General features: G+C 45.1%; 1 protein-coding gene across 3 annotated transcripts in view; it reads right to left on the bottom strand.

Annotated features, from left to right (window-relative positions):
* Positions 1 to 631: 631 nt before the first annotated feature.
* Positions 632 to 20,635, bottom strand: part of CACNA1C (calcium voltage-gated channel subunit alpha1 C) — a 485,027-nt gene continuing 465,023 nt past the window's right edge. For 2 of the 3 annotated variants that reach the window (XM_065626926.1, XM_065626928.1), the window contains 11 exons: positions 18,701 to 18,797; positions 16,386 to 16,488; positions 14,081 to 14,182; positions 12,529 to 12,656; positions 11,271 to 11,405; positions 9,913 to 10,265; positions 7,541 to 7,669; positions 6,959 to 7,068; positions 4,794 to 4,897; positions 1,955 to 2,278; positions 632 to 1,684 (listed from right to left, as the gene is read on the bottom strand). In XM_065626926.1, the coding sequence (XP_065482998.1) occupies positions 1,388 to 1,684; positions 1,955 to 2,278; positions 4,794 to 4,897; positions 6,959 to 7,068; positions 7,541 to 7,669; positions 9,913 to 10,265; positions 11,271 to 11,405; positions 12,529 to 12,656; positions 14,081 to 14,182; positions 16,386 to 16,488; positions 18,701 to 18,797 (1,882 nt within the window). In that variant the 3' untranslated portion in view covers positions 632 to 1,387. Of the gene's footprint in view, positions 1,685 to 1,954; positions 2,279 to 4,793; positions 4,898 to 6,958; positions 7,069 to 7,540; positions 7,670 to 9,000; positions 9,028 to 9,912; positions 10,266 to 11,270; positions 11,406 to 12,528; positions 12,657 to 14,080; positions 14,183 to 16,385; positions 16,489 to 18,700; positions 18,798 to 20,635 lie in introns of all 3 variants that reach the window. The other variant, XM_065626927.1, reaches the window with a different exon arrangement.

A 20,635-nucleotide genomic window follows, 5' to 3' on the forward strand; every position in this document is an offset into this window, starting at 1 on the left:
ATTTTAAAATTAATATTATTGCATTGTTTTTGCATATCTTGTGGAACAGAAAATGCAAAGAGTTACTGATTCCTCTTTCAAAAGCAGAGACAGTGGTTTGTTTTTGCATTCAAATGGCCCCAGATACAGAACTCCTGCAGCCCAAACCAGGATGTGGAGAACTGCATGCAGTTACACACACCCGCACGCACACTTGCTCCGTATTTCTCCCACACTTGCAGATATACTTAGCACTGAAAAGAACCCAAATCAATCACTCAAATGTGCAAGACTATATCAAGTGCATTGCCTACTATCTTTAAATTATAAAACAACAACAAAAAAAGGAGGTTTCAATTACTAGCAAATAAAATTACAAATTCTTGGTGTACATAATGCTTGGTAAAACTTGTCTATTATTATACTTCTACCAAATTTCAATGGAGAAAAAAACCCCAGTTTAAATAATACAGCATGATCAAACCAATTTAACATTTGCAAAGGTGAAAATAAACCAAAACAAAAAGGTAGGTGATTACAAAACATTGTAAACACTCCCTTCTCCCTCCAAAAAAAAAAAAAAAAAGTCAAAATAAAAACTGCAACATGCTTTCAAGAAAATATCAAACTGCAAAACAAGAAGAGATCTACGCAAGCCCACCACCACCTCCACAAGCGCGGGGCAGGTCGCTCAGCCCCGCCACGGAGCCTGCTCCTCACTCTCCCATTGGCTGGCACGGCCGGCTATCTGAGCTATTGGTCAGCAGGAGACTGCCTGAGCTCGGATTGGCTGGAAAGTGATTGCTCGAGCTCTGATTGGCTGGCAGGAGTGGCTGCCTGAGCTCAGATTGGTTGGCAGAGACCGCTAGCCTGGGAGTCTGGGCAGGGATGGGCAGCGCCGCCACCTGCCCCGTGGGCGCCCTGGGGCTTCCGCTTCCTCCTTCCCTGGGCGATGCAGGAATCCAGAGCAGAAGTCCTCCTCTCCTCCCGCATCAGAGGGCCTTGGCTTTATGGAGACGGTGAGGCTCATACAGAATATGTGCAAAATGATTTTTTTACAAGCAAAGTCGAAAGACAGCCCGTTTGGCTGTCAGCGGGAGGCTGAGGTTCCCCTTCACGCTTGGGAGGCAGCCGTCGTTCCTTGTGCAGGGACTGAAAAAAAGAGGGAGCTGGCTCTCCTCCTCCTCTTCCTCCTCCTCACTCTTCCTTCATGGACACGTGCTGGGGTTCTATCCGCTCCTGAAAAGCTTTCTTACACCACCCAACTCTGCGACTCGTCCCAACAGAAATGAATGAAGAACGCTGTTCCGGTTACTCCAGGTCACGAGAACAGTGAGGCACTTCTGAAACAAACCCATTAGGAACATTGAAACAAATAAAAAACCAGCATCGCTTCCAGCCCTGGCAACTACAGGCTGCTGATATAAATCCTGCTGTCCTTGAGCTCCTCCTGACTTTTTCTACAATCCGGGTTCTGCACCTCTTCCTCTTCCTCTCCTGCACTGTCCTGCCCTGGGTCCCTGCAGTTAGCAAAAGGCAAGAGGTTGCCATTTGGGCTCTGCTTGTTGTTACCATTGAGAATGTTGTCTGCTGCATTTTCCATCTCTTCTATCGTCATGTCACAGGCGTCTGCGAGCTCCTGGGTTGTGACCTCAATGAACTTTGGATCTTGAGCAAACTGCATCAGTCCTTCCGAAATCAAGACCTTCAAAAGCAGGTAGGGAACCAGAGACAAAGACATACGTTAGTACTCTGCATCATCAACCCCATTGCACCCCAACACAACCCTCTTTAACGCTGTATTTTCCCCAGCACTCCTTCTCCTCCCATGCACGCTGCTAACCCCTGCTTGGAGATGGGCTCTCCCACCCTTGGCATTGTGGGCAGCAATATATCTGTTGCCCTTGTCTTCCGAGGGCCACGTTTCTAGTTGACCGTGACACTGCTCATGTCCTTCGTGGCTCTGCAGTCTTACCGCTTCAACCAGGCTGCCCGCGCTGCCGTGAAACTGCCTGCCGCTCCCTCCGCTCTGGCTGGGGACGGTGAGGGACACCGGCCTGGCTCTCCTTGGGCTGCTGGAACCGGTGTCATCCGGGTACCGAGAGCCGCAGTGAACTGATGGGAAGCTGCTGTTGAGCTTCTCGCTGGACTCTGCCCTTTCGAGACGCAGAGTCGGGATGGTCTGTTGCGGCCAGCCACGGCTGCAGGGGGTGGCGGGGGGTGTAGCACACAGCCGAGAGAACATGGTGGGGGAATGGCTTCGCTGGAGGAGGGGACTCAGGCCGGCCACCGCTAATGCCTGTGGACAGAGGGGGAACAATGCAGATGAGAACTTGCTCTTAGCAGCAGGGCTGGAACATGGAGGTTCTGGAGAAACTACCCGAGAAAAGCCTGGAGGGTCTCGAGGCTTGTGAAAACAGCTGCTAGCTCCTGGAACGGTTTGGATGTTTCCTGTGAACTCATTTTGCAAGCTTTCCTTTAAATGGCGTATCCTGCACTAGTGCCAAACACCAGACTGAAAACTCGCACGACTGCGGTTCTTCAGCCCTGGAGCCACTGCACTGACAGGAGGGATGCAGCCTGCTCCCCACAGCCTTGCCAGAAACACCACCTCTTCTCTAGTGGGTGAGCCAGCATTTCATTTTCCCACCACTGCCACCACCCATGCTGCTAGCTTTTACTGCCAATTGCTGTGTTTTCTGTAAGCGTCTACTGTGGAACCTGAGCAGATACCAGATGCGAATTTTATATGTGTCTGCAGTTGGCAATAACTATAAATCTACCACTGGATTTTAAGGCATCTGCTGTTGGTGGGAGGATCAATGATGATTATACTTCAAGCCGTCCAGTCCTTCCTGTAATCATATACACAACCTCTGAGTCATCCGGCCTCCTTTTATGACAAATTTCTCAAGAAGCCTCTTGTTGCACAGGGCTGATCTGATGCCTTATTAATGGTGACTGCTGCCTTGTTCCATAAGCAATGCTGTCAGAGTCATAAGCTCATCTCACAGAGCTCACTACTGCCTAGTATGAGGAAATGAATAAATGCATGGAAAATACAAAAGCATGTGGATTGTGTTGCAGAGAATCCTCTTGTTTGGGTTAGGGTTAGTCTCATCCAGCTTCAGATATCTGAAGGCTATGTGTTTAGTCTGAGCCGACTGTGTAGAGCAGGAGTGTCAAACTCATTTTCACCAGGGGTGTATAGGAGTAGTTACATTTATACAGCCCTAAAATTACATTCGGCCCTTTGAAGGCAACTGTGAGGCTGATGTGGCCCCAGTGAAAATGAGTTGGACACCCCTGGTGTAGAGAGACACCAGCAAGTCTCCTGTCTCCTCTGGATACCTGCCTGAAAATGCTGTCTGGAGGACAAGACCTAGACAAGACTTATACTTGCCCTTTGGAGATGCTCTTTGCCTCTGTTGACCACAGTGAGTGTGAACTGACTGGTTAAAACTATGTAGACAGCTGACTTTAAGGTATCTAAAATTAAGCGAAGCTCAGTCCATCTGCCACTGAAATCCTTGGGAACCAATAACCATACTGCGCTGATGATTTCAGTGACAGATGAACAAAATAATCAATTATTAGTCATCTACAAGCTTCACCAAGATTATCTCAGGAATTAGATGTCAGATTCCTATCAAATTTAATTGAGGAAGCAAGCTGTTAAAAATTCATCTGTGTAAGTCACGCTCTGCAAGATATGATGGCCTCAGCACATCCCTTAAACTGCTGGGACTTCAAGGAGAGCCCTGGATCTGTCAGGCAGGACAAATTAACCAGTTTCTCAGCTTGTTGGCAGAAACACATACAAGGTGTTTTGTCCTAAACGTACGGTACTGAGGAGGTTGAAAGAAGCTCTTAGGGATTGCTTTGAGGTTCAGCTGCATATATTTACACATCATGATGTATGAGTATTTCATGAGGATACCCCTTCAAGCATTCATGAGCAACTGAATCTGTTGTGCTCAGTACAGGCAACTTTTCCGCTTTATGTTCTGTTCCTTAAAGGATAAGTGACTGGGAGTGGAGGTGAGAAAAGCCAGGGAGCCTCAAGCGCACTCATCTCTCGCTCCTCTGCTAGGAGTTCTCACTCCTTTAGCCCTTGCCACATGGCGTTCTCTGCCCCTGTGGCAGCCTAAGGAGGTTGGAAGGCTGTTCTGCCCTGCCCTGGGGAGCTGCACAGAGCAGGATGCCCCACCACCATCTGCACCTGTTTCTTTTATGGTGACAAAATGTGGTATCATCAAACTAAAAGACACAAATCTGCTTTGGACTATGACAGCTGGCTAATCACCTAGGTCCGTGCCTAAGCATACATTTGCTAGGCTGCTGAATGCAGTTACAAAGGGCTTAATAAGCTGATTAATTACATGTAATCAGTTTATATTTTAAAATGATTAACTACAGTTACTGGTTACCTTTAATTAATATTAAATAGACCCTGCACATTTTATTCATATGCATACTACCATCAAAGTCAGTGTAATTTCACTGGCCCATGCAATTTGGGTAGTTAATTTTACCTTTTAGCTATTTTTTTTTAACTTTTTCATGAACATCAGAAAATGATAACTGCTGATTCCAAAGGACGCTTTCCTGTAGCATTCTTCCGGGAATGATAAAAATCCTAGGAGCAGGAATGGGCACGATGGCAAATATGATTTCTAAAAATGGAACCTTTGATATGGGTGAGAAACTATCCCAAATGGTTTTTTAAAAGTTGGTTGGGATAGAATGGGGGGCACTGCAGATGGCAGGGTCCCAGTTACATTGCTGAGCACTTTGTGGTTATTAATGCTTACCTGATGATGTACCAGATGCAAAGGCAGAACCGTCTTCTGTGAGACGTCTACACCCTGGTGTTTCTGTCTTTTCAGACACTCTAAGTGAAAAGATGCTCTTCGACCTGAAACAGCAATTATACACAACTGTGTCCATCACTCATAATATACAACAGGTAATCTGTTTTCAATTTCTCTTAGTGCAATCCCATTGGAGACATAGCAAAGACACCCACATTTTGTGCTGTATCCACTTTTCCTCAACACCTTGCCCTTTCCAAAGCAACTGTATTTACAAAAAACAGTCAAGCATCATGGGCCAACCAGCACTACCTTGCAAGCAAGCTGCAAGATAAAATTCTGCATGATGATTTTAATTTTTCCTCTTTTAAAACACTGTCCTGGTAAACACCATGCAGCTGATTTCCCTCCTAAGCAGTGGCAATGTTCTCTGACCTCTCTGGCCCAGGTAAAGCCCCCAGCGGGACTGATGATGGCAGCTGAGGCTCTGGCGCTGTGCCTGGCTGCACACAATGTGCAGGAGGGGCCGTCAGGCTGCTCAGGTGACAGCAGCCTCCTGTTAGTGTGTGATCTTTGTCCCTTAGCTGCCAGACATACCACAGTTTATGAGGCTGTATCTATAGTAAGGTCAAGTGGCAGTGAATTAATGAATGGTTGAATTCACTGATGAATGGAAGGCTGCTTATATAGACATGAAGCATTTTCAAAATTTGCAAAGAAGGGAAACGAAAAAAGCTTTTCTTCTCTTGAAAAAAAACCCCACAACATTTTAGGGGGAACTATTAAAATAGTTGCATTGTTTACTTGAGATAAAATTAAACTTTACTTCTGTAAATATGAGAAAGGCACTTCCTATGCAGGCATTTAAAAATACTGCAAAGTATGTTTATGAAAAGTGCACAGGCTTTGCTTCTGAAGAATGGCAAATAAATCCAGTATTAAAGATAGAGCTTCATGGCACACTGAAATATTTTGTGGACTTCCTGATGTCATTGCCAGTTTTCTAAAGAAGGAAGAAAATTAGGATTCTGAAAATAGTAGGTATCTCTAATACTGATTTGTTGAGAAAAGGCCCTCTCAGAGGCTGGAGGAAATGTGTTATAACCAAGAGAATGAAAGCTACAATGCAGATAAAAAGTATTTCCTCTTTCTAGAGAAAAAAACCTAGTAAAACAAGTATGATACCACTGTATAATTATTCACTAGCATGTAGTTAATGAAGCATTGTATCAAGGACTGACTGCAAATTCGGCCTTACAGATGGACCTAGGAATTGTTGCCTAATATTTTAAATTTTGAAATAAAGGAAATGCTTTTAAAATACTCAATTGTACAAGCATCCTGAAGGATCTGAGTGAAGACTCAGTAGCCTCACTTTAAGCATCACACTACCTAGTCTGTCACTGTTTTTGTATGAATATATTTTACAGATTATGTATTTTAAGATATATATATTATATTATATATTGTGTATATTTTGTATACAGGATTATTCGTACTTTATCCCCCAAATATCCCTTTTCTCCATACCAGTACTCAGGAAAAAGGCTGAAAAACATTCTACATAAAAGATCTCATTTTCTTCTAGCCTCTCACATTTGTCCTGATAGTTTCATGAAATCTTGTGATTCATGGATTTCGCCTGAGCATAGTCTGCACACTCAAGCAGTTGAAAATCTCCAGGTACAAATGCAACAGAAAGCAAATTTGTATTGTATTAACTTAATCTGAAAGTCACTGTTTTCTTTATAGCGGACAAAAGAGACACCCTCTGCTTCCTCCCTGCTGAATACACACAGAGCAGAACACCATAGGCTCAATGTTAGCCCATCCGGTGACTCCCTGGTGACTGTTCGGAGAGCCTCCGGTGTTCTAATAAACTCCTCTAATTCACAGGCGGGCTTAATCAAACATATCACGTGGACTATCCAAACAGCCATGGACTATCCAAACAGCCACAGATTCATCTGTTGACTGAGCATACAGTCAGGAGAATCATGTGCATGATCGCGATCGTATGCACGCCATGGAATTCCTGTTCTCATGAGCTACGTGCAGCAAAGAGCAACACCAGTGCCCATGGACGCTGGGATTCCTCCAGCAAGAGGTGAGAATTCAATAGAGGCAGGGGAAAGTGCAGCCCATGTGTCATATTGGGAGGTTACCTAGTGCTGAGGAGCACAGAAACCCTTTCTTCGGAGAGTGCCGGGTGTCCTCCCCTTTGTTGTTTTCTGGTGGAGTGAGTTGTCTGTTTTCATCATCTTGGTATGCAAGCCTGGAAAGGAGAACAGAGGGATTCTAGAAAAGCAGCTGATATTGGACAGAATAGCCCCTCTTCCAGCAGGGAAACCAGGAAGACCATGCTATCAAATGGATGCAATAGTGAGCTAGCTTCAAGCTATAGCTGGTCCAGGAGCAGTAACAAGAGACCACGAGGGAGAGACCACTCTAAAGATGAGATTTGGGAACATTAGATGGTAGAAGGGAATGTGGGGCAGACCCTGCAGATCCAGATGTCTCACTCAGAGAAGAAGGAAAATTCTAGGTGAAAGATTTTTTAAATGTTACTTCTCAGGGCTGAACTGCATTTAAAAAAAAAAAAAATTCTGATATGTGAGTTATCTGATTCAAGTCTTCTGGCCTTATCCCATAAATTGAAATATTTGTAGGAAAATGTCACCTTTTCCCATCTCTCCCCCTTAATTAAAGAACCACCCAAACACCTTGACTAAAGCTGCAAAGCTCACATTTCGGTAGAGAGCAGACTTGGTTCACTACAGTACTCAATGTCTTCATTCAAATTTTCATCATAAGTCTCATCCTGAGACACTTCCTCTTGGCAAACAATTGCCAGCTGGCTGTCTCTGGAACTGGAGCTAATGAGCAAAAAAGACAAGTCAAGATATGGAGATGGTAAAGACAACCTGTTATAAAGACAAGAATGACAGGCTCCATCTGTCTTAGTTTATTATAATGTTGAAGAGCTATCATAGAAAAACCAGTGACTGAGCAGAGCTGCAGAGTTACCAAATACAAAGAAAGAACCTTTGTCTGTGTCCTCTTCCAGAGGAAGAGTTTCTTAAATCAATGCTGACAATAACGTAAACATATTATTGTAATTTGTGACTACATGTACTCTATAAATGTGCACATCACATTGACCACATTTCCAAAGATATACCCCACTGAACTTGAAGTCAAATCTGAGATGGGCTCTTGGAAATACAGCTTTTTCCCTTGTTGGAGAAGCCTTGGTTATGAATTTCAGAGAAGCCTCCTAGACACTACCAGTAACCCTCCTGTCAGCTCTATGCTGTATGGTCTCTGCCTCCCAAATCCTGTACTCTGCACCATCTCTCCCCTCTGCCTGCTGTTCATGCTCTTGTTCCTTGCTGTCTTTCCCATCTTTGGTCCCTTTTTTCTCCTCACTCACTGCAGAGTTCTTCTACTGAATTCAGCAGAATCTGCTCAAACCCTGAAGTGTGACAGCCCACTTGCCTCCTCCTTGTCCCTCTGTTTCATGTCTCAGCTCTCATATTTAACGCCATTCCGAGTTTGTGTTTTCTGGGAGCAGAGTAAAAACTGAAGGTAGCGTGGATCTTCAAAATACTGACATGGAGGTACTGGAGCCAACGTCAGGCTGTTACTAGCATTCACAGAAGAGAACAGTGTGGCAGTCTTTTTTCATCTTCCAGGGACTGGATAGGAAATGTTATTTTCTTATTCGGTTTAGGCAAAAAGCACTGGGAGAAATGTGCATATGCATGGTATAAAATAGCCTGTAGGACAGTGCGGGAGTGACCTTCCTGCTGAGGTGGGAGGCAAGTAAAACTGCTAAGGTACTCAACAGTTTGTGTTTAGCCAAAACCATACAGAACTTTTGTATTAACATGCCAGGCTGTACTTCACTGTGCTGTGATCAGAGAGTGCCTGGATGTGTGAGCCCAGCTAGAAACTCAAAAAAACTACCCCAAAATCTAGAAACTAGCTAGAAACAGTCCATGCATCACTACCTGCCTGTGGGCAGAAAAGCCCTGAGTTGGGAGTATTTTCTGGAGATGTTGTGGTGATCATTACTTCTTTTTCAGCTCTACTGATACCAAAAAGAAGAACTCTATTCAGCATTTATGGGGATTTGGACTTTCAGTGGGACGAACAATGGGTCTTACACCCAGAGAGCATTAGAAGTATGAGGGAGAACACATACCGTCCCAGTGTTTCGTAGTAATGCGTCCTAATTCAAGGAAGGTGCCCAAGGAAGCAAGGAGAGAAAAGAACACCATGTTAGCAGTGTCACATCAGCACAAGTCAGCAAGGGGGAAGGCAGATGGTAACACATGTTGTGCAACTCCTGTGGCCTCCTTCAGGAAGGCATGAAATAGAAAAACCACTGGACTGTTTATTTGCACAATTCTGCACCCATTGAAATTCCTCTGTCCTTTGCTGGGGCAGCATTTCTCCAGCTTTTCATATTGCCCACCCCCTGTACTGGAAAAAAAAAAAAAAAAATCCAGCTCCTTCCTGCTGTTACTGAAAGGGTTAAAAAAGTCCCCCCACTGATAAAACTGATACTCCTTTCATATTAGTTATCTGTGTGCAGACAGCCTGAAAGCTGTCCGGAGAAGGGGATTTTCTTTGCTTTGAACAGTATGGCATCTCTGAAAACCTTGCCTCCCTCCTTCCAGAATGCTTTTGGTGAGCTCTGTAGAGATGTGACCCACTGACTGAAAAACCACTGACTTCTACAAAGCTCTCCCTTGAGCGCTTAAGAGATGAATTGCAGTCTCTTTCTCTGTCAGTCACCAGTTGATAAAACACCTCCCTGTGGTGAAGGAGGGATAAATAAGGCTCCTTTTTGTTCTTACAAAGGTTTCTTCATGATAAAGCCCGACGAAATCAAGTGTGTGGGTCAGTGAGAGTGCTGCTGCTTTGCAGTGGTCAGTTGATGCATATCTGTTGCACTGTGGGCTTTGGCACAAGTGGAGAACCTGAAGGCTCAATCCAGGCTGCAGGTGGGTCACCGTCTGGTGGGTGACTGCAGCTAGGCAGCAGTGCTCTGGTGTTTGCATGCACATTTCTCTCCCTGGTCCCTTGACCCACTGTCTGCTGTGAAGCTTACCTTTTGGGCGGTAGTTTCCAAGGAGCCTCCTGCACACGTATGGTGGGTGACAAGGGGGTCCCGTGGCCTTCCACTGTGCTGACGGTGCTGGGGTAGGTGGGTGGGCTGGGGAAGCGGCACAGAGCAGTGTTGTTGGCATTGTTGATGTTGGCATTGGAGCCTGAAGATGAGTAGCTGCTGGGAGTGAAGGTGGAGTCCACCAGCTTCTCATGAGATGGAGACTCGGTATCGCCTTGGTTGTTGCCAGACTTATTGATGTGCAAAGGTCGCTGGGTGGTGAATGTCTGGGGGAACGCACTCCTGCCATCACTTTGGTAATAGCTGACATGGTTTCCAAACAAGCCTCCAGCTCTCTGTCAAAAGAACACAAATGATTACCACTTTGTGCATGAGAAGACGTGCAAGGGCACTGGTGTTTCCTGCTTAGCTTGTTGTTGAGGAAAAAAAATGTGAGGACCAAAGTGTGCATGATGGCACTGGTGTTCTCTCTACCAGAGTACAGTGCAGGGACTTCTCTATCAGAGAAACTGGGAACATGCAGGCTGTGAAAGGTTTAGCTTTCTAAGATGTTTCAGAGGACTGGCTGGGTTCATAAGTGAGGCAACAGTGTCTCTGCACCTCCCACCAGTCTTGGAAATGCAGGACTGGGTAGGGATGCAAGAACCAGGTAACTGCTGTCTGGTTTTCACAGTGCAGTTGCAAAGTAACATTTTGGCATGAGAGGGAATTTGAGAAGAACATCAGAAACTATTAATCACCTGAAGGAACAAATGGAGAAAGATTTAAAGAGCCAGTTATGTTACTGTTTAGATGATGAGTAATGAAAGGGTCTGACAGCATCTTTCTGTAAGGAAAGGAAGAAAATGCTAAAGAAGAGGAAATATTACTAGAGGAGACAATTACAATGAATAGGAATGAAATAAGAAAGAGAAGGTTTAGGTAACTTGCTCAGAAAAATTTCTCGTTCCATAGGAGCTCTGTTGGCTTCTGGTGTACTTTTTGGAAGGATGCTACTTGTGCCACTGAAAGGACAAGTGACCAAAACACTGACATGTGCCTGGCTGCTGCTCTGCAGACTAAGATGGCTGAACTGATCTGTTCTTCAGAGTCTTTGGCCATTCTCATTCTGATTTTATTTAGGTTTTATGAAGGAAACTTCTACTGGGAAGAAAATGGGATAAAAACTGTGTGAAGATCTCAGGACCTGGCGCTTTGACTCCGGCACTCTGTTTTCTAGCAGGGTCTAGAAAACAAGAAGGAGGACTCAGCTGAAATACAGAGTGCATAAAAGAGAATATAGCACTCTTTGAGCTCAGCTACTGGTCTAGCCTCAGCGTGTAACCTTGTTCAGCACCTACCCGGAAGATATCATCTTCAGAGGCAGCAGAAACAGCTTCTTTCATGGCCTTATCTAGCTCTTCTTCAGCTGTCAGGTCTCCAGAAATTGCTCGTCGGATCTCTGGCCCAATGTCGTGAAGTGTGCGCAGACCAGCCTGCAAAACAGCAAACTATAGAGCTTCATATCTCCGAGTGGGTCTATGAGAAATAAAAGCAGTGCTATTTCTTCCTAAGCACTGTGGGGTCCTTTTACTTAATATAGCATCCCCAGCTCCTAGAAAAACACCAACAAATTCTATTCTTTCGTCTCTAGCTTAGAGAGGGAGAAACTCTTAGAAATCCAACTCAGGAACGTTTGTTGCCAGTCCCTTGGCTTCCTCTCAACAGGACATAGACATAAATCTTCAGGCTTGACTAAGCAAGTCTGCATGCCTTCAACTTTGGGTTCTCAGATCTACAACCAGAAGCCCTAGAGCAGCCACAGTTCCAGCTGAACCGTGTACTCGGCGCCTCTGAATATCTCTTCTTTTTAATCAGCAGCTTAAATATGGATTTAATAACTAAACTTCTGGCATCTGGACCTGGACAGTCCTCAAACCCCTCACTGACTGAAATCTGTTCCAGAGAGTTCATCCAGGGAGGTAAGCTGTGTGTATGCCAAGACCTCAGTCTGTATCTGTGCCTTCATCGCAGCACTTTTTAGCTTGCTGGAACTCCAGAGTCACCCTTCTTTCTTACTCTAGACTTGAGGGACAATGGGGCTTTCTCATTCTTTCACACAGCCTGGTAGGCCACCCAGTGAACATGTAGCACAGTGGTGAACAAATCTCAGGTCTTAGAGCATGATGCCCTGTTTGTTGGATGGCCCTGGCATCCAGTAATGCTTTGTGCTTTTTAACTGATTTTTCCTCTTGGCAACGTGCTCTCCCTGACCCTGTTATATTGAGTCCCTTCAGAAAGGGTAGAATGAATGTGGTAATCAGCCAAGTGTCTGCTGGACACTTCATAGCAGTTCTCTAAAAGGAACCCAAATTTCAAATATTACCAGCAGACTGATAAACTGTGGGTATACCTCACTCATGCCTTCCACCTCCAGCTATGGGTTGTAGCCTGTGGTACATACATGTTTATCCAAAAGGATTGATGTGGTAATTCAAGGGGTCTACAAGCTCCTTTCCAGTAGGGATAACCCACTGCAGCCCCCAGAACGGCTGAGAGGGAAGTGGGGTCTAATGCCTCTAGTGTACCACCCCTGTCCATCCTATGCCCGCTTGTCACCTGCAAGGAGAGAGCGTTGCGCTGGGAGGGCTTGCCCACCAGGCCCTGTTCTTTACGTTTCTTGAACTTTCGGAAATACTCCTGAATCAGGAAAGTGGCGTAGAACTTCCCAACGGTCACCTCGTCATCTGGAAAGTGGTATTAAAAAAATGTTAACTAAATAAGCAACTGATTTTTAACAGTGTATTTGCTAATGTGAGGCTTGCAATTCACAGCAGAAACACTAAGTACCGCAGTACATCTCTGCTTTTTTTGGCATCGGGATGCAGGGCTGAAGGAAGGGATTGCTCCAGAGCCAGAGTGTGCTGTAAATAGGCTGGAGGAGAGGTGCATATAGCATCAGGATAGACTGGCTCTGCTGGCAAAGAATGCCTGTAGCTGTGCACCTTTGGATGTACATGGGTTATGGTGAAGTGCCTCTAACCTTTGCAGTTTCTGGTACTGATTTACCATGTAGGATCTTTCTAGCAGTGGCCTCCCAGTCTGGGTCAATGCATGCTGCTCTGTCTTGTGACAGCCTTGGGTAAAACATACTTGGAGTCTGGGCTCACCCACAGCATCTGACTAACCATCCACCCCAGACCCGATCTGGCCTTTCTTTGCATTGAAATTCGGCCTGGCTGTGCCTAGGATGGGTGTGAGTGAAGCTAAATAATGACCTCTGCCCAGAAATGCAGTCATGGTTCAGTCCTTGCTGTGTTCTCACTGAATATGAACCGTCAATGAGCCAAAATGTACACCGAGTTTTTATCTAGGTAACTCTCCTCCTTTCTCCAAACCCACTGGAAATTTTATAAGACATGATCTACTGACTTCAGAGTGGGCTGAGCAAGGTTCAGGATCTGGCTGCAACTGTGTTTTGTGTTATAGCCTCTGGGACCACCCGGAAGGTCAGTGAAGGTCACACTGGATGCCCATCTATCTGGGCTCTCAAGAAGCCCAGCAAAGGAGTCACACCGAGGCCTTGTAATTACAGCCCACTGGGCATACTGCACAGAAACCCACAGCAATCAGTTACATCAGTTCAGACTGGCTGAAGATTGTCCCCAGGTACGAGTCTTTGACAGGTATCATAGTAGTAAGTAGTAACATGACTTTAAAAGAGCTATATACCGTAGTAAAGACAGAATTGCTACATACAAAGGGGTTATGGGAAGGGGCTACATCCTTAACTTGAGTCTAAAGTCGTATCTCTTGTGCAGTCAGATCCTCCCTGGAGCTAGTTAGCTCTACCTGCTTCCTTTGCTCCCAGCAGGCACTAGGTAATGTCCAGAGGAGCAAATACCTATGATCAAACTGGGGCAAGACCTCAGAATGAAGGTTTCTAACTCCTATTTATACATCTTCCTTCCCTGATTTCTTAGCAGTAAGAACATGGTAGTCATGTTAGTACAGGTGAAACCAGATCTTAGCCTGATGAAATACAAGTTACAGCTTGTAGAAGAAAGCCTCTCTCCCATATTCGACCTGATGATCATGAGGTGCAGTAGGACACGTCAGGTGGGGAAAAACACAGAGAGATTTAGAGACTGGGACAAGATTCTGCACTCACCACCTGCGGGGGGCACCACCTGGTCCAGCAGCTTCATACTGGTGCGCTTCCAGATTTTCTTAATTATTGCTCTCAGCTCTTCATTGGCTTGCTCCAGGTTACCTGCAGGGTGAAAAATCATTAGAGACAGGAATTAAGCAGACCCTGCAGAGGAGCAATTTCATGTCTGGCTTGGCAATCTTAGGAAGAAAATATCAGAGCTTTTTCAGTAGTGGAAAGTTTTGGGCAAAGAAATGCTCTGACCGTCGCTAAAGATCCCTCACAGCAAGAGGTCTTCTTCCTAAATATGCATAGTCATCTCAGGGTAGGAAGGTGACTGTGCCCCTAATTGACAGTCTGCAGCAGGCAGAAACAACAGGACTATGGTGCTACTTCCTCCCAAAAGCAACAATCTCATCTAACCCTTCAGGTTTTAACTGAGATCCAGTGAAGGTTTAATATGGTAAGACTAGAGGTCAGTTAATGGAAAACTACAGTTTGAAGAATGCAAATATTAGTAATTGGTGGTAAAGATACATCTACAAATCTGAAGACCTGGGCCTGCTTGCATCATTTCTCAAGAATTACCTGTTGCAATCTCTGCCTCCCAGCAGGTATCAAGTTCTTCACATGATGCCAAGAGTCTGCCCTGGGGAGTCTGCAGAGTGCCCTGACAAGGCACTCCAGGCATGTGCAAGGCTTTCACTATCTGACTCAGAAGACTGTCCCAGGATGTTTGTGTTTATTCTCTGAAGAACAGCAGAGGCTATAACAAGCCTTTTTTGTAACTGTCTGAACTTAGACTTTCCATATTCCTCCAAGGGGCTCCGAGCTAAATGAAGCATTAATTACACACTACCCCTTTGAGAGTGAGTGAAGCTGATTTGATTTATATCCTTTCCTTCTAGATACCCATTTCCTCCCAAACGACTCACTTTCAATTTTATTTCTTGATTTATGTACATTCAAACCCTTTATAATTGAAGCTCTCCCTCTAGGTCTACAAAACCACTATCTTGTCCTCCTAAAGGTGCCTTTCCTGTAGCTTTTCTTATTGCTCCCCAGCACCAAGACTCCTCAGTGTGCTGCACAGGGCTCTGCGTGGCAGTAACTCTTTCTGAATAGGATGCAGTAAAGACAGGGACACTAAGGAACTTGCTGAGGGTGAGACAGGTGGACAGCATCAAAGGCAGAAATCTGACTCAGGAGGGCTAATTCCAAACTGCTGCTCTTATCACTTACAAGATCCTGCTAAGGCAAAAAAGAAAGCAGTTTGAGGCTTTAGGTGGTTTCCCAGGAGTTCACTGACAATGGGAGTTTGAGGCTAAGATGGACAAGAGAAATGAATCCTTCTTGGGTCTCTGTTTCATAAGGCACAAAGATATTCTACAAGGGATGGGGTTGGCTTTTTCCTCAGGAAAGCCTCTTTGGCTACAGTCAAATTCTGTTTAGCACGACAACCGAGGCTTTAATACAATTTTTAAATTTTACCACTTTTTTTGGCTCAGCTGTCACTATAACCCTGGCACAGTAAGCTAGGGTTCTGCTGGTCTCTGCTTTCCCATGCCTGAAAGGTGATGCAGCCACTCCTGAGGCAAAGGTGTTTAGCTGTGAACCACAGACCTACAAGCTCTCTTAGAGCATCTCATGAATACATGAAACCACATTTTAACTCTGGACCAACATCTTTCATCACAGCAGGTGACAGAGCGCAACAAAGAGGACAAGCTGTGCCCAAAATCTTGTATGCTTTCCCCAACTACACCTGCTGGTCTGTGCAAAGCTATTAACAGTCCCTTTGCTTCTCATCTGTCTTTAGGCCTACAACACCACCGTCACTACAATGTGATGTTAACTCATGCTAATGAAAGCACAGGAGGAGTTTTAGTGAGGTGAGACCCCCGAGTCCAAGCTCTTTTGCCTCCCTTAGATTGGAAGATCAGTAGCAACAATCAAAAAGTGCCCCAGCTCTCTAACCAGTTTGCACAAGGGGAGGCTTCTTTGCCCTTCTTCCTTCCCCTGGTTGCTGTTTGAGCAGACATTGATCTAAAACTTTGAACTTTGAGATCACTGTAAAGAGCGTGATCAATAATCTGAGATGATAACATGTGAAGCACCAGCTTCCTAGGTAAGCAGAAATACTGTTCAGTCCCTAGAAGATACTATTCCTCCAAACATCTTCATATTGCTTTTTTGTACCATGTGCTGCATATGAACAATTGGGATAATTTTACACAAGATGTCCTTATTGCATTCCAGCTCAGCACACTTTGGTGTGAACGCCACTCAGCTACCTCTGTACCTTTGCAGTCAGCAAACTTCTTACCTTCTGTCTTGATCCTCAGTGCTGTTCTGACCAATGCAAAGAGAGTGGCATTGAACATGACAGTCCCATCACTGTTCAGTGGCATATTCATGGAGACAAGGCGCTGTGGAGTAAGGAGAAGAAATAGAACAATGATACTGCCAACACATGGATTGAAGCGTGCTCTTCCTTGTGCCCTCATGATGCCCTCCAGACCTGCCACCCCGCTTATGTGAACATCCATAGCCTGTGGATTTATTTACACAATTATAAATAAGTGCTTGTCATATCCACTGATGGTCCTGACTATGATGTGTTTACCCTGGGGTCTGTCTCACATTGCTATAATAGATACCCTGCTTTATTCAATGGTGCTATCACTTTCTAACCTTTGTGTTGCCCAGTGGCCAGTGGGCATTTGCCCACAGTGTATTATGCAGATAGAGATTTGTTCCAGTCCCCAAAACATCTGGCTTTTAAATGACACCTTTTTTTCTTATCAGGAACAAACTGATTTTTTCATGCCACATAAAGCACTTGCAAACTCGTCTGCACTAAAGGTGTGCCAGGTGCAAATGTATATAAACAGAGAGCCAGAATCTTTCTTTAGGTGACAAGCTTGAAGAAAGGGGATTAGCTGAACCTGAAAGCTGGTCAGCTTTATCCAACTGTTCCCCTTCTCCCTTTTAAAACTAGGCTGTGTTTGCCCTGCAGTAATTCTGCAAAGCCATGTAGGAGAGAGAGTGAGTGCTGAGTACTGTTGCAGCTGCAGGGTGAACTTCAGTAAGACCAAGACCATATGTCTGGGACAGACGTAGCTGAGTCACCAGATCTTACGTCCTTACTTCTGTCTCAGGAGGTAAGAGACACCAGGGACTTGGGCTGAACTCTTACATTTTCAGGGGTTGATTTTGTTCGAGCTCTGTCTTCTGCCACTGGCCTGGTTTAGCACTAAAATGGAAGAAAGGGTGTCATCCCCCATGACTACCAGTGCAATCATAGACTGGGGAGTTTGAACCGGATCAAAACAACAAACGGTTGCTAAACAGCAGGCTGAAAGGGGTCGGCAGTGGGCCACGAAAGTCATATATTTCTGTGTACAGGCCTCAGGCTTTGTGTTTTGCTCTGTGAGTGATATAAAATCAACTACAAGTGTCACATACAAACTCTGGGACTTGTGAGGAGATTAACAAAGAACTTCAAGTGAAAGAAGCATAAAGGTTACAAACATGTCGTTATTCACTAGAGAGAGTATTTCTTCATATCTGGAGTCTCACAACCAAAGAAATGACTGAGACATTTTCACAGAAAATCTGTCCTTGCCTTTCCTGTATTTTAATACCATGCTCACCTTGCTGTTTAATACCTATCAGTTATTTAAGCAAGAATCACAGAATCACAGAATGTTAGGGATTGGAAGGGACCTCGAAAGATCATCCAGTCCAATCCCCCTGCCAGAGCAGGAACACCCAGATGAGGTTACACAGGAAGGCATCCAGGCAGGTTTTGAATGTCTCCAGAGAAGGAGACTCCACAACCTCCCTGGGCAGCCTGTTCCAGGCTCTGTCACCTTCACTGTGAAGACATTTCTTCTCATATTTAAGTGGAACGTCCTGTGTTCCAGTTTGCACCCATTGCACCTTGTGTTATCATTGGTTGTCACTGAGAAGAGCCTGGCTCCATCCTCATGACACTCACCTTTTACATATTTATAAACATTAATGAGGTCACCCCTCCGTCTCCTCCAAGCTAAAGAGACCCAGCTCCCTCAGCCTTTCCTCACAAGGGAGATGCTCCACTCCCTTCATCATCTTTGTTGCCCTGCGCTGGACTCTCTCCAGCAGTTCCCTGTCCTTCTTGAACTGAGGGGCCCAGAACTGGACACAATATTCCAGATGCGGTCTCACCAGGGCAGAGTAGAGGGAGAGGAGAACCTCTCTTGACCTCTCGAGAGATAGCACTGCACTTTTTGTGCACCACTTAGCCCAAAGAAAATCTCAGAGATATTTTCACTTGCCCTGTTATTTCAGTCTATCCTTATCTGTCTTGGGATGTGTGTCTGATACCGCAAACATACGTGTGGTTGATTCAGTGCTCGGTATTTGAGAGCTGTGGTTATTAGCGTGGATCCTCTTTCCTGCCTAGGGAGAGGGCTGGCTGGGCTCTGATGTCTCTGATGAGCGGACAACCCGCCCGCTGGCCACCCTCCAGCCCTCGGGCTGGCTTATTGCTGCCTGAAGGAGCCATGGCACCGGGCTCAGCTCAGAAATGCCACTGCGGGCTATTGAGCCGCTGTGAGTCACAGTCTTTCCCCCCGCAGCCGCGGCATGCCTTACTTTGCAAGCCACCCGGTGAGGGCAGAGCTTCCCAAAGCCCAGGGGGGGCTGGATTCGCCGGAGCAGGGTCACCACGTCCAAGTGTTTGATCCGTCCCCTGAAGAAGAGAAGACAGTGAGGGTCACATCCTCAGCATGGGGCGACCTGCTGAGCCACCTGCAGAGTGCGGGTGCAGCAGGATCACTGAGATCTTTCCAGCCCCACACTCCCTCTAGCCTGGGTGAAACTGGCATTTTAAATGCCAAATTACAAAATCAAACCAAACTAAACAGCAGCCCCACCCCCCAAACAAACAGAACAACAAAAAGCCCCAAAACAAAGCAAAACCCCACGTGAATTTAAAGCATAATACCAGTAATGACATAAACCATTAACAACAACAATTAAAAAGAAAAAAAAAAAATCACTGTTTCAGCTTCTGTTCCTTTTGCCCTTTCTGCTTTTGTCTGGTCTTCTGTTTTTTTGTTTTCTCCTTGCCTCTAACGGTTCTTTCTAACATTATCCCTTTCACTTACTCTGGAAGGATTTTTAATTTATTTACCCAAAGTTATAGGAAGTATAAGATTTTTTTTTCCTTTAGTCATTTTTCTTCTTTACCCAAAATGGACTGTAACTGTATATATGAAAAATACCTGTAGTTGAATGCACAATGTTTTCATGTCCTTAGCCAACAGATGTAATATGATTACAATGTGTCCTGGATGCCTGAGTAAAAGCTGCAAAACTAGGGGAAAGGGTATAATGTGGAAGGATGTGAAACTGAAGGATGCGAATAGCCGAAGGTATTATTTTAGGCATCTTGCATTTGGTGTATTCCTCAGGATTTGCCCAGCACTCATGTAACTCCCACTGGTACAGACAACCCAGCTGTCAGTTATACCTGAATCAACACTTGCAAGAATAGATGCCAGTGTTTTGAATGCTGCAGTTCCTCAGCACATGAATGGACAATTTGGGGTTGTCACCCCACCACGACTATGCCCCACCATCTACGGCTGCTTATTTACCTGTCAATCTCAGGGCTATAGCAGGCATAGAAGTACAAAAGGTCTATTTTCTTGGCACTTTACCTCCCATATAAATAGCGCCAAGCCACTGTCTTTTGATACTTAGTTATGCTTCGGGGTGTCACTGGAGCCAGTGCAAAACATAGTGCTGAACTACCTCCACAGCAGCAGTTGGGTTTATTTTAAGTTTTGTAAATGGGCATCTCAAAAGAAGAATTCTCTCATGGAGGGAGGAGAGCTACCAGAGCCAGAGGTGGGGCTTCAAGCACGGGACAGGGATGGGGAAGAGGAAAAAAACAACTTCCCATTTATAGATGGGAAGGAACAGGATGTCATCTGGACTGAGCAGCTATCTGTGATACGGCTTCAGCCTCTACAGTCTTGCCTTCAAACAAGCACAAATTGTATCATAGCATCTGTTTTGTTAACAAACAGTATATTTATTAGAATTCTGTGCTTATCCCCTATCCATATCGAAAGTCTCTCTGGGCAGTCACCATGGAAGAGTTTCAATTTACGTGTCACTCTGATAATGTGACATGGCCTCACATATTGCAGAAACTGAGCCCAAATTAATCTTGACACTATGTCTCCTAAAGAGGTCTGCTTTTAGTTTACGCCAAGATCTCTTTCCATGCTCTGCATTATGAAGGGGGCTTTGCAATTACAATTGTCAACTGTACTGTAATGTAATGTCACAGGGATCTAAATGCACTTTAAGCCTAAGCTTGTGTCAAACAGAGCATATAATACTGAACGTCAGCTAAGCCCTTGTGTGAGATGTTCTTGTGTAACTTTAAATCCCTGCAAGTCTGCTGATGTGAATAACCCTGTAGACAATGTAATGCAGCCATGTGAAGGTACAGGTTGTGATGGGCCTATATGACATACGACAAAATGGAGACTTGAGCACAGCAGCTCTACTGTG

Source organism: Caloenas nicobarica, chromosome 1, assembly GCF_036013445.1.
Source record: "Caloenas nicobarica isolate bCalNic1 chromosome 1, bCalNic1.hap1, whole genome shotgun sequence".
In the NCBI taxonomy this organism is placed as follows: domain Eukaryota; kingdom Metazoa; phylum Chordata; class Aves; order Columbiformes; family Columbidae; genus Caloenas; species Caloenas nicobarica.